The 13,790-nt window shown below is 42.0% G+C and overlaps 1 protein-coding gene across 1 annotated transcript in view; it reads right to left on the bottom strand.

Annotated features, from left to right (window-relative positions):
- The window catches only part of LOC139724830 (PH-interacting protein-like), a 41,132-nt gene that overhangs the window by 13,986 nt on the left and 13,356 nt on the right, over window positions 1-13,790 (bottom strand). The window contains exons 13-24 of the mRNA XM_071635955.1: window positions 13,435-13,594; window positions 12,619-12,753; window positions 10,345-10,473; window positions 9,563-9,788; window positions 8,735-8,917; window positions 7,950-8,124; window positions 5,793-5,895; window positions 4,738-4,941; window positions 4,214-4,293; window positions 2,135-2,309; window positions 1,485-1,733; window positions 456-580 (exon numbers count right to left, since the gene is read on the bottom strand). Coding sequence (XP_071492056.1) covers window positions 456-580; window positions 1,485-1,733; window positions 2,135-2,309; window positions 4,214-4,293; window positions 4,738-4,941; window positions 5,793-5,895; window positions 7,950-8,124; window positions 8,735-8,917; window positions 9,563-9,788; window positions 10,345-10,473; window positions 12,619-12,753; window positions 13,435-13,594 — 1,944 coding nt within the window. The remainder of the gene's footprint in view (window positions 1-455; window positions 581-1,484; window positions 1,734-2,134; window positions 2,310-4,213; window positions 4,294-4,737; window positions 4,942-5,792; window positions 5,896-7,949; window positions 8,125-8,734; window positions 8,918-9,562; window positions 9,789-10,344; window positions 10,474-12,618; window positions 12,754-13,434; window positions 13,595-13,790) is intronic.

The raw sequence follows: 13,790 nt of genomic DNA on the forward strand, positions 1-13,790 counted from the left end.
GTATCATTGTCATTTAAAAAAAAAGACAGAGGCTAAAACAAATTTCTCCCTTCTGGGCAAACATCGGTTGGTTAGTTATACCATGGCTCGACATTAGCGATGGCCTGGTGGCCCTAGGCAACTAAAAATTGATATCGCACCACCAAACTTTCAAAAATCATACCAGCTATATCTTTTGGTGGCCTGATTGGGCAACTAAGATTCAAAATAGATTGACTTGACTTCTTCTATTTTAGACAATATTTTTCACTACACTTTTAAATTAAATGTCCAGTCCTGGTTATACCATTTAATTAAGTTTTACTTGCAAATTCATCCAGTATCATACTATACCACTTGTGAAACAAAACAAAACATAACCAAACAAAACAAAAATAAGCCCTTCATCTATCAAGAAACTTCAACATTTAATATGCAAACTGTTACATTCCATGTCACAGAGAAAGCTGTCTTACTTGATGGAAAAGTGTCCTCCAGTGGGTTTTCTGGTTTCCGGGTCAATGAAGGCCAGCTTCAGGCCACACAGTGTGGGGGGTCCAACCTGGTACTTAATGCCCATCACTCTCACCAACTCGTGATCCTACAACACAGTACAACCAAACACAGTAGAGGTTGACTGGTACCAGCGATGTAAGTAAGTCAAACGTCGACAGTGTAAGGTGCTAATGAACATTTCATTCTCTCTGCTGGTATGATTGCTGCCATCAACACCTTCAGAACATTTGTGATAATCATCACCATTGCTTTCATGGTCTCCCTTTTCAATATCATCACATTCATCGCTTTCATCAGAACACTAACAATAGTCATCATTGTTGTCATCATTTTCTCCATCATAATACATGTATTTATAATCATCAGCATTATAAGTAAAATCATAGAAAGGGTCATCATTAATCATTCATACATCAGAACAGTCAGTAACTTTCTAGCAGATGCAACTTGTCTCACCATCCAAATGTTATCTACGCTGTTACAAATAACTATATAGCTGGTGAGACTTTGGGTGCGTTCGAATGCTCTCCTAAAGTGAACTGTACCGTACCCGCGCCAGAGGAGCGCTTGAACGCTCCTAAAGTGTACCGTACCGCACTGTACCGAGCCAAAAGTGGACCACTTCCTGATGTGCTCCAAAAGCGTACCAAAAGCGTACCAAAAGTTTGTTGTAAAGCATGCGCGTATCATGCGCATACGTCACAATGGAAAGACATCATTCTCTTTGTTCGGGACAGGTGTAAGTAGTTCAAGCGACAGGTGGATGACATTCTTGCTACAAACATGCGTGACCTTTTCTAAAAATAACTCGTTGGGTACGCTTTCTCAACAGAGCGCTTGAACACTCCAAAACTGGCACAGCTTGGTACGGTACGCTTTGGTTCAGTTCGCTTTGGTTCGCTTTAGAGCGCTCGAACGCACCCTAAGTGGGGCATGCAGTGGCAAAGACAGAACTGATAGAGCATATGGACCAAAATCACTGAACATACCTTGAGGTTGAGCTTGGTCCAAGACTGCTTCTTGGGCTCGATGTGGTAGACCTTGCGCTTCTTGACGGCCGCCACGTACGCCTCGTGCCCCTGCCTGAAGTACATGACCTCGTCGCCCATCTGGGGCACGTAGGGGCACCGGCGGGGCTTGGTGTCCGTTATCCACAGGGGTGGCTTCATCTCCTCTGGCAGCTCACCGATTGAAATCTTGTCATCGTCATCCTCGTCATCCATGAGATTCTTGGGCGGCTGGAGGAGACCACGATGAGAGATAAATGGGTTTTAATGGACATGTTCACTCAAATATATGTGTGGATTGAGTGACTGCAGCAATATGTGTATAGCATGCCAGTGAAAGTTTCAGGAAAATTGGGCAATCCATTCAAAAGTTCTAATTCCCATAGATTAACACATAAAGGTTAGTTGCGACCCGACGATATACTAGCTAAAAGCGGATTCTCGTTGTATACAATCTCACTATAAATGGACTCCCCCATTATCAGAATCTGATGGCAAAAGATGTCCTTTAGTTTATGCTCATTCAAATCAAGACACAAATCATTTTCACTAAATAACCACAACTACGAAAGACAGCTAAAAAGACAATGTCTGCTGTATCACTGTTCAGTCATGGAGGATATGCTTTATACCCTTCTCTTCCTCTTGGATTTGACGGGCGTGGCACTTGGTGTTTTCTGGGGGGAGGCGCTGGTATCCCCGTCCGACTCCCACGGGGGCCCCTTCTTCTGAGCCCGGCTCCGCTTCTTTGGGGGCTGGAGGTTGATGCCTGCATCAGCCGTCCAGTCGGAATACTCGCTAGATTCACTGGTATGCAAAGAATTAGACTTGAGTGTTATTTTGGGGGACTTCCATCATTGATCAATGTCTTAAGGACCCAAATGGGTCTGGAGTCATACATTTTCATGTACCCTGTCAAAAACTATTATAAAGCTAGAAATTTACACGGCATGAAATTCTCACTCATCAGAGCCGACAGCCTTATCCATGGTATGAAAATTTTATGAACTGCCATTGGAATTCACGGCATATAGTGTAGACAAGAACTATATTAAGCATGCATTTTAATTTTGCTAATCTTGGCGCTCATGAAATTCGCGAAATTAAAATGCACGCAAACATTTCTGGTTTTACAGTATGACCTCATGTAAAATAGCAAAGTATGCAGAAGTCTGTCATTCGTACTACTTTCTTCAAAGCAAATGAGAGACAGTATCTCATTGTATGCATAGGACTAGAAATGTCGCTAAGGCGACTGGTATTCCTCCGCCATAATGCATGATTCTCCTAATAGGTCTATAGTACATGTAGACAATGTGTGATTACATTTTCACAAAATTGGCAAAATATTAAAATGACAAGTTTGTCACAAATATGTTGAATATTCACCTTCCTTGACCTACATTTGTAGGTTTAATTGGATGAATAGGAGAGCATGTATTTGGGGATTTAAGGACTTTAACTTGACTTTGACCCATTCATAAGTTTATAATGCATTGAGTAATTTTCAAGGTATGGAGAAAAAGTGCAATTTCTGTATTGAAAAGTTCATTGTTATCATTTTCATCTGGCCTTTGACCCTAAAATTCATAGGATAATCACTGTCAGGCACAACATGCATAAATATGTAGTAAGTTTCAAGATAACTTGAGCCACTTCTGAGATATGGCGGAAAAAGTTAGTTCAGCACTTTCCCTTGATCTTTGACCTTTTGACCTTTGAGGCAAAAAAAAAAAGAAGAAAAAAGAAAGTTTCAAGAGAATCTCTATTAGGTTATACATGCATACACCAAGTGTTTAAAAAAAAGATAATCCTGCTGGCATTGCATAAATATGAGGGAAATAATAAAATTTTGAAGTGCTGCCCTTGACCTTTGACCCCTGACCTTTGACCCATGAACCCTAAATTCTCTAGATAATCACTGCCAGTCAGTACATGTATATATACTATGTTCCATGAAGATACCATGAACAATTTCCAAGATACGGAGAAAAAAAGTGAAGTTTTAATATTTCTACTTGACCTTTTGACCTTTGACCTTTGACCTCATGACCCCAAACTTTCACCAGAGAATCTTAATTGGGTAATACATGTATACACTAAGTTTCAAGAAAATATCTTCAAGCATTGCATAGTTATGGTGGAAATAGTGAAATTTCACGTATTTGACCTTGACCTTTTGACCTTTGACCTTGAGCATGTGCACCCAAAAGTTGATAGGCACAACTTCACCCCCTAATACACATACATGCCAAGTTTCATTAGGATACCTCAAAAGGTTTTTTAGTTAAGCTGTCCACAAAATTCATTACGGACAGAAGGACGGACGGACGGAAAGACGGACGGACGGACGGACGGACGGAAGGACGGACGGACGGACGGACGGACGGACGGACAACCCGAAAACATAATGCCTCCGGCACCACTTCGTGGCGGAGGCATAAAAACAATAATTGAACTGGCCCTTTGAAAATCAAACAGATCATAGCTTATTTATGACAAGAAGTTATCAAAGATAGAACTCTTAACTACAGGTATTCATACAGGTGAATGAAAGTTGTAAGTTATTTGAAAAAGCCTCTTGAAACAAGAAATGATTGAACAAACAGTATTTCCTTTTCATCCAAATTTCAGTCAAATCACAAATTATGAGATGACTTTGTAGGAGACCGCCACAGATCATCAGGAAGACAGACTGAGTTCTGGCTTACCTCTCCTCCTTACTGGAGCTTCCCCACTCAAGCTCCTCTTCTGACGTCTCGGCACCAGACAAGGCCTCGACATCAACTTGCTGTTTGCATCATGAACAGATGAAGAAAGAGGGTAACAATTCACTGTCAAATAAGTCAACTCTACAATTAAGAATATCACATAACATGGCAACTATTTCTTTGTTTTGGTGGTAGCAGTGTTGCATTGCACTTTTATAGCTTACGACAGTATTGTAGTCAATAATCAACTGCAGTGCAGAATTCATTACCAGCAATGTTCACTGGTCATTATCAAAGTTTCATCAACATTGTCATTCTAGTTTCATTCTAGACTAGCTTTGTGGTCTGATCGCATAGTGTGTAGTATTGAGTCACATGACTGGTCTTGCAACCCAGCTTGCATCCAGAGTCGTGTGACTGGTTGTATCAAGTAGTGTGTGATGGCCTTTAGACAAACCTAAGGTTGAGAGACACAAAAGCCAAACTTATCCCTAAAGGCTGTACGGCTACGGTACCTGTATTACCTCGTCCATATCAGACAGAGTGTCGTCTCCCCTCTCATCCTCCTCTTCCTCCAGCTGTAGCCGCCTCCTCCTCCTCTCCTCCTCCAGGCCCCGCCCATCCTCCAGTGGGCTGCCGTCCTGGTTGGCCCTCGTCTGGTAGCTGTGGTTCACCTTCTTCGTCTTCCTCTTCCTCCTTGGTCGCTCTGATGAATCTGCAGAGTCAGTCTAAAAAAAAAAAAGAAGCAAAAAACAAAGCAAATCATAAACATTACATAGGAATGTTTAACCTTAGAAGAGACCGTTTTTTTTCTTGGACATATCTCACAGCCAAGGTGGGGCGATTCTGCCACCTCCCCCTTCCCCCACCCCCGATCTCGGAAACTGCATGATGAAACAAGATGAAATTAAGCATGCTTATGAAGTAACTCTCAAGCTGAGTCAACACATGGAATTTCATTATCATACATTCCTTAGTTTTTAATGAATTGCTTATCAAGTATGCAAATATGCATTTTTTTTTTCAGGCCATATGGGTTTCAAGCGATATTTTTGCAATGGCTTGTACACTCATTCTAAATTTTCACTATCTTTTGCATCCATTAAATTTACTATTGTTTTGTCTAGTATTTTGTTCCATCATTCGTTTATGCAAAACAACAACAGCACACCACTAGCACACACACAAATCATGATGGGACTGACAACATACTCAGGGTTTACATACACTGTTAAAGGATTAGATGAAAGGATCTGTAAAAAAAAAAAAAAAAGTGGTCTTAGGTAAGGGGTGTTAGAAATGATGCATCCCTTCTTTCAATGATTTCTTCAAAAATCCAAACAGAGCACGACACAAGTTTACAGGCTTTCGCTTGTAATGAGCTTTGTGTCTTGATTGAAAAGGTCAGTTAATGGACCAATTTGGATGACACAATTTGGAGTCTTCTGAAAAGGTATAATGCACATGATAAATATTCCTACAATCAAATTCTGATAATTCATTCCCCCAAAAAAGATGGTCAAAAACAAAATGAAAAATTTGATTACTGAATACAAGTATATGAAATAGCATTTCTTACTATATCCGATGGAGCTGGGTGAATGATGGGTTTCTTTTTCTTCTCAACTTTGAATCTTCCAGAAGCTTCCTCATCAAGCTTTCTCCTCAATTCCTCCTGGAACCTGTGATCAAAACAAATTTGAACACAAAAGATGTAAAAAAAGAAGAAGATAAAACACAGAGCAAGAAATGCTTGAAGCTGAATTGCAGCTGATTCTGCTATTTGATAAGCATTTTGATCATACAGATGACATTACTGTAACCTACCGTTATGTAGGCATTCAGAATAAAAACAGAAGCAAACTAGAAATATCACTGAAGGTGATTAATACCCCCGCCCCGTGACGACAGTCTTACCCAAGGAATGATCTTTCCTTGATCTTCTGCCATTTAAACGCCGTTACCATGGCAACGCAGCTTCCGACACGTCCGAAAAATATGTCTTGCACATCTTCCCACCAAGACTATTGTGTGTGCCACATTTCATAAGCTTTTGTCAAAAACTGAGGAAGTAGTTCAATCCACAAGATCTTTCCTTGATCTTCCGCCATTAATATGCCGTTACCATGGCAACGCAGCTTCCGACACGTCCAAAAAATATGTCTTGCACATCTTCCCACCAAGACCAATGTGTGTGCCACATTTCATGAGTTTCAGTCGAATACAGAGGAAGTAGTTCAATCCGCAAGATCTTTCCTTGATCTTCTGCCATTTATATGCCGTTACCATGGCAACGCAGCTTCCGACACGTCCGAAAAATATGTCTTCCACATCTTCCCACCAAGATCAAGGTGTGTGCCACATTTCATAAGCTTTGGTCAAAAAACTGAGGAAGTAGTTAAATCCGCAAGATCTTTCCTTGATCTTCTGCCATTAATATGGCGTTACCATGGCAACGTACTTTCGGGTACTGTCAAAAAATGCGTCTTGCACATCTACAACCAAAGGCACGCATCTGTACCAAGTTTCATGGAAATTGGGCAAAAACTGAGGAAGTAGTTTGCAACACAAAATTTTCCATCATTTTGGCTCATAATATGTGAGCTGTTACCATGGCAACATACTTTTTGTCACTGTCAAGAAATGTGTCATGCTGACCTATATCCTAAGACAAACATTAAATATGAATTCCATGAGAATTGGAAGAACACTGATGAAGCAGTTTTGCCATGACGCATTTTGCCCTATATTTTACCAATAACATGCCGTTACCATGGCAACGCACTTTTTGCCACTGCGGAAATATGTGTCTTGCACATTAACATATTCAGATGAACATCTGTACCTAATTTCATAAAAATTGATCAAAAACTGTGGGAGGAGTTCGCGACGCAAGATTTGTACCCATTTTTGCCCATAATATGCCGTTACCATGGCAACGTACTTTTGGGTACTGTCAAAAAATACGTCTTGCACATCTACAACCCAAGGCACACATCTGTGCCAAGTTTTATGGGAATCGGTTGAAAACTGAGGAAGTAGTTCGCGACGCAAGATTTGCAACGGACCGACCGCCCGACCGACCGCCCGACCGACCGCCCGACCGACCGCCCGACCGACCGCCCGACCGACCGCCCGACCGACCGCTGATTCCTATATACCCCCTTCAAACTTCGTTTGGCGGGGGTATAATAAGAATGCACTCGAACAAAGCCACGAAGCATAACATTGTACTGGATCAAAATTCATAAACCATACTTTGTATCCCGTACTTGAGATACTATTGAAGACCTGTTTTGGGGGAAGATGATTAGCAATTAGGCCAACACTGTCTGTCAAATACTGAAGACAAGTAGGATCACCCACATTATCTGCTAGTCACCTTGGGCAAATCAAGAGGGGCTAACATCATTGGCCTGTTTTCTTGTGTGAGTGGGTTGGGGGACCACTTCACCAGGTTAGCATCCTGCTCTTTGCAATGAATGAATGAAGTGGGAACTTTTACGTCGTGAGACATGGATAACTCACACATAAGACCTCCATCTAGTGTCCTATCCAAGGGACAGAGTGTTTTGCCTCTTACAATTAAAGGGGACAGAATAATTACACACAACATTGCTCAATGAGACACGGGAATTGATTCTAGTACCCTTGGTTTTGGAGGCAGACGCACTACTGATTGAGTTATATTACTGCCATCAAGATCAGGGTAATAACAGAGAGAATGGAGACCCACCTTGCCACAGCCAGAGACAGCTCAGGGACCACAACCCTGGTCTTGAAGGCAATGAGGTCGGCCTGGGAGGCATGCTGGCTGACTGGAACGTTGCCTGTGGCCTGACGCACGCCCTCTATCTCCCCTGCCCTACGAAGCCCTCGGGGCGATAGTGATGGCGATAGTGGACCGTTGGCTGAAATTGTAACAGTACAGTCGTTTGGGATACTTTACATCATTTTTTTTCTTCCTTGAAATGAAATGCAGGAACCGCAAAGAGCCTTCGCATGAACACAGTAATTTTGGTACATAAGCATTTACATACGGGAGCTTTCTTGCATATCCCTGTATCTCTTTGATGTCCCTTATCCTGCTCTTGGGTTCATGATCTATACTTGCCTGGCTTCTCATCCCTGGAACAAATATTCTGCTGTCCACACAGTATGACATTTCTTCTTTCACCCTGTATGTGTCCAGACATGTAGCTTAAATTGCCAAGGCTCCTCCCCCCCCCCCCCCCCCCATCAGCATTTATGGTGACATATACAGTTGTAGTATTCCTTCCCAACTTGAGAGAGCTGTAGATTATCAAGCCCACTCAGGTGTAGCAATGTGCCTCCAAGTCCACTGGAAAAGCATTGGTGACAGAATAATGGATTTGGGGGATTAAGTAATCTCTAATCATTGATGATTAGTTTTCAGACATCTGGGCCACTTCGCGAGGACAGCACTCCAGTGTGTGCCAATTAATTGATGCACAAAGCACAGTCAGGGTTAAATGCTATATAGCTACTGGCAACCCTCACCTGATCTGTCCCTCCCAGGGGTGTGGGGCCCCTCCTGGGGCGACTCCCCCCTCTCCTCGTCCTGTTCCTGCTGCATGCGGTGGATCATCTCATCCAGGAGGCTGGCTGCCTGGTTGGCCTCGTTCTCGGGATCCAGAGGTTCTGGCTCTCTCATCTCCCCCTCTCCTATCACCTCATTGTTACCTAGCGTGAGCAAGAGAAAAATGAGGGAGAAAGAAAACTAATATTAGAAGCAAAGACCATAACATGTCATACATACGTCACTCAAGCAAACAGTGAACAAAGAAAAAGTAACCTATAGTCCATGTATTCATACTTGTACTCTTAAGATATTGATATGATATGCACTGGCCAGAAATATTAATCCTACATAAAATGGCAAACTTACGAAATGACAACTGCGATTTCAGAAATCAAAGAAGCCCATGAAGACTGGGATGGGATGGAAAATTGTGAATAATCATCATCCCAGCACATTGGATGTGACGGCCTGTTAGGCATCATTAAAATATTTTACAACTGTCACAAACGTTAACTTCCTCTCATATAAATGGAGTACCTGAATAAGAATACTATATCCATAGATCACAGCCATTCCCCCCCCCCCCCCCCCCCCCCCCCCCCCCCCGTTAAATACTGGTTAGTGATACTGGTTGGAGGTAAAGGAGGGTTAGGGTTACGGTAGGTTTAGGGTTAGACTGTGGGATAGGGTTAGGATAAGTTTAAGGGTTAGGATTAGGTTAGGGGAAGGGTCTGGGGTAATTGTCCAGGGGCTAATAGCCCTAGAACCATCACATCAGTGATTATACCCTTGTGACTATAACTTACCATTTTCTGCGACACCGATCTGAGGAATGAGGGCACTGTCTGTGCAGTTCTCCCGGCCTGGAACCAGCCTCTGGTACCTAGGTGGGTGGGGGTTTCCGTCGATATCCACCAGGAAGGGCGGGGGCATGAGGTGGGGAGCCTGCTGGGTCTGTTCGTCCAGGACATAGTTATTGGCGTCCCTCACCAGAGGGCGGTAGTCTGTGTGGAAGAACTGCTCTGTGGGTACCTGGTGGTGGTGAGGGGGCAAGCAGGATTTCAAGTTTTGGTCGAATGGTTTGGGCCTTTATGTGGGCAAGAGAAGGCGGGCAAATCTTAGTTCCATCTATTCAAATTGTTGTTGTTTGTCTGCTGTTTCATGCAGGTGTACAAACTGTATTGGCACTATCTGAAAATGAATCTTCCTCAACTCCCCACACTCTACACATCAAAAAATACATTTATGTATATGGTAACAAACTGTAAAATCAAAGACTGACACAAAATTAGGGAAATTATTCAATAAAACAAATGCTACACTTGGATTTGCAAGGTTTGCGAGACTTTGATAAAAAAAATACATCATCTATGTCCACTCATTTCATTATAAAAACAAAGAATGGAAAAACTTGTATGCCTACATTACACACACACACACACACACAAACGTAAGCAAAATGACCAAATGAACAATTAAACAAGATGATGTACTCATAATGTGGGAATTAATGTATAGTTATGCATTTTCACATACACATATGCATACACATACATACATACATACGTACACACATGGAAAAACTCACCATGTCGTACAGCTCGCTGGACCCTACTCCAAATATGCTGAGGTGCCCATGTGAGTCAGTGGCCACGAAGCAGTCTCCACTGGGGGCAAATTTGCAGTCATAGATGGACCCAAAGCCTTGACCTTCGATCTACATCATGAGGGGGACCAGAGCAGGAACAGACTTAGTGTTAATTCATACGACATGTCATCAAATCCATGACCTTTCTTCATATGTTACATTTTACGTTTCCTGTCAATCTCTATATTTTTACTACACAAGTCAAAACTGCAATGTGAGTAATATTTATTGTACGTCAATATCAAATATTAAACTGCACTACAGTACCTTGTATTGTACAGTGTAACATTGCACAGTTAGCATGAAATGAAGTTAAATATACTGCAAAGCAACCTTAGATCTAATATAGAATGGTAATTTACATCAAAATTAGCCACAGTTATGGAACTTATTTGCTTTGAGTGCACTGGGTGGTCCACAACTTGAAACTTGAGCATGTTTCAAGTTGTGAATGTGAAAGTATTGAGGAAATTGCATGAGTGCGTAGGGTACAATATTTCATGACTTATTTCCTGTTGTGCTGCTTACATTCGATGTTCTGTCTCATTTTTTTTTTCTGCGCATAAATTTCAAAGTAGTTTGATGTTTCTCAAGTTTTGCATGTTTTTTACATGTTTAATTACATTTCATTTTGAGCTATGTCGCCAATTCTTGATAATGTTGCACAGCACATTGCTGGATTTTGAGGATGTTGCACAAGAATGTGAGCATATGTGACCCGCTACAACAAAATGATCCTAAAGTCGGGCGAGGTCGATTATTTGAAAATTGCATGACACAATTGCCTAATCTTTCTGCTTTAAATTGATATAACACGTCTCATAAAAATAATCGGCTGCGGAGGTATCGATGTTTAAAAGAGAGCATGTCAAGACGTCTGGGAAATCACTGTTTCGAGAAAAGCGCCCTAAAAGTTCTCCTTGCGACGCAATCACAATCAAGAGACACGCATGTCAGTATTCACCTCCGGGCAATAGAAGTTAAGCCCTAGCAACCCCCGAAATGCTCATTCAAACACAGCGTCGGCGGTCTCCTCACCGACCAATCAGTGACCAGGATGTCAGGAGAAGCGGCTAGGCATAGCGCAACCCGCCCGCACACACCAGTCGACTGGGCAGTGTGCGAGCTTCACGCTTCGGTTAGCGGCAAGCAGCAAACTGACCAATGAGATCACTCTGGTCGTTGTTAGGGGCGGAGCCTATGTGTGGCGCTCAATCCAAATGTTCGAACCAGTTTCTGTTTCGTTGAAACGCCAAAAAAACATGGCCCAGAAAAACGCTATTTTTTGGTCTTTCCTTTCATCATTTTGCTTCAAAATTTCGACAGTTGATAGAAGACATGTCAGACTCTAATAATATGTCAAATTCAGAAAATCGTAAGTTTTGACCAATTTTGATGCTCTAATTTCAAACTCGATTTTCACGGCTTCGACCGTGCGCGACTTTAGGACCATTTTGTTGTAGCGGGTCACATATTGCAGCAACATGTTCAAACCCTTGTGGACTATTCTGCATATGTGACGCGCTACAACAAAAGGATCCTAAAGTCGCTGATGGGTGAGCCGAGAAAATCGAGTTTTAAGTCAGATCATCAAAATCCGTCAAAATGTTCGGATTTCTGTTTTTGACATAATTTTGTAGTTGAATGTATCTTCTATCATCTGCTAAAATTTCGAAGCGAAATGATCAACGGAAAGGCAAGAAAATAGCGTTTTTCTGGGCCATGATTTTCCGACTTTCACTGGAAGAGAGACGTGTCCGAAGATTTGGATTTAGCGCCGCAGCTAGACTCCGCCCCTAGCAACGAGGAAGTGATCTAATTGGTCAGTGAATGAACATCGCGGAGGTTGCTAGGAGCGTACCTTCTACACTGTATTGTCAAACGGTGAAAACTGACTTGCTTCGGCCTTCCCCTTGATCATAATAGCATCAGAAGGAAAACTTTGAAGGCGGTTTTCTCGAAATGCTGATTTCCTAAACCACTTGACATGTGCTAATAAAATCATCAATATCTCTGCAACGGAGTACTTTTATGAGTCATGTTTTGTATGACATTAAAGTGGAAGAGTAAGGGAATAATGTCATATCATTTTCAGAAAATTGTCCTCCAACGACTTTCGGATCCTTTTGTTGTAGCGGGTCACCTATATTTTGTCAAAAAAGTTGAAAGCCACTAGAGCTATGACTACCAGCTCCAAAAGAGGGGGTCACTCACAGTATTGAGGAATCGGTAGAGCTGCTGCCCCGTGGTCAGATCCCAGAGAAAGATGAGGCCATCGTGACCCCCGCTGAGAAATATCCTCACATCTAGGGGGTGACCCTCCAGCACATACACCTCATCAGTGTGACCCTGGTTAGCCAAGAGGGCAAGGTAAAGGAATGGGGAAGGGAGGGCAAAAAAAGAACACTCTAAATCATTATTTCAAAGCATGTGCACTGTTCCCTCACTTTAACTAGAATCTACAAAAGCTCTTTAAGATTTTAGAGAACTACGATGGGATGCATAGAAAGTACAGACATTTATAAATCGATACCAATTATATCCCATATTTCAACTTCCTTCTTGGTCTTCTAGATGACAATTCCAATACTGTACGAGCTGAAATTTTCACGGCTGTTTTATTTTCGCGAATTTCGCAAATCGCCTTTAAACCGCGCAAATAATAACACGCGCAAATAACAATGCGCAAATATGAAAAGTTCAGTTAGACCCTCGCAACCGCGAAATTAACAACACGCGAAAATGTCCTCCAAGTAGCAATTCGCAAAAATATCTGTACCCGAAAATTTCAGCTCGTACAGTACTTTAATCCTCTTGATTTACATTAAAATACAACAAACAACAAAACAAAGTACTATCAGAGACTAAGTAAATAAACAATATAAAAAAGAAATTTGAGCAGTTTAATTACAAAACTTTTCAGTGATACCATACTCTGAGAGAGACCAAGCATGTATCTCGTACAGACAGACACAAAAAAAACATACCGGTACGGGTAGATACCCAAATACAGTGGGCAGGGTAACTTACGCAGAGCTCGTACACCAGCTTGCCGTTATAAGAATTCCAGACTCGTAAGGAGTGATCGTTGACGGCCGTGATGACGTATCGGTCAATTTTGTCCCATCCTACCATTGTCACCCTGTGCTTGACGATTTTGTTGCCCTCGTCTACGCCTTGTATCTTTGATCTGGGGTTAAAGGAAAAGTTGTTGTCTCTTGTTGAAAACAAAGACACTGATTGAGTGGAAAACATTCTACTGGGGATTCTGGGGAGGGCATTCTGGGGCGGGCATTCTGGGGCTAACCAAGTCAGTCATTGGTGACAGAGATTGATTCATATTCAATGTTACCTGTCTGTGTCCTTACTGTCAAATAAATGTGCTT

Source organism: Diadema antillarum, unplaced genomic scaffold, assembly GCF_040938485.1.
Source record: "Diadema antillarum isolate AM-2024a unplaced genomic scaffold, OU_Dant_1.0 scf00000231, whole genome shotgun sequence".
Lineage (NCBI taxonomy): Eukaryota > Metazoa > Echinodermata > Echinoidea > Diadematoida > Diadematidae > Diadema > Diadema antillarum.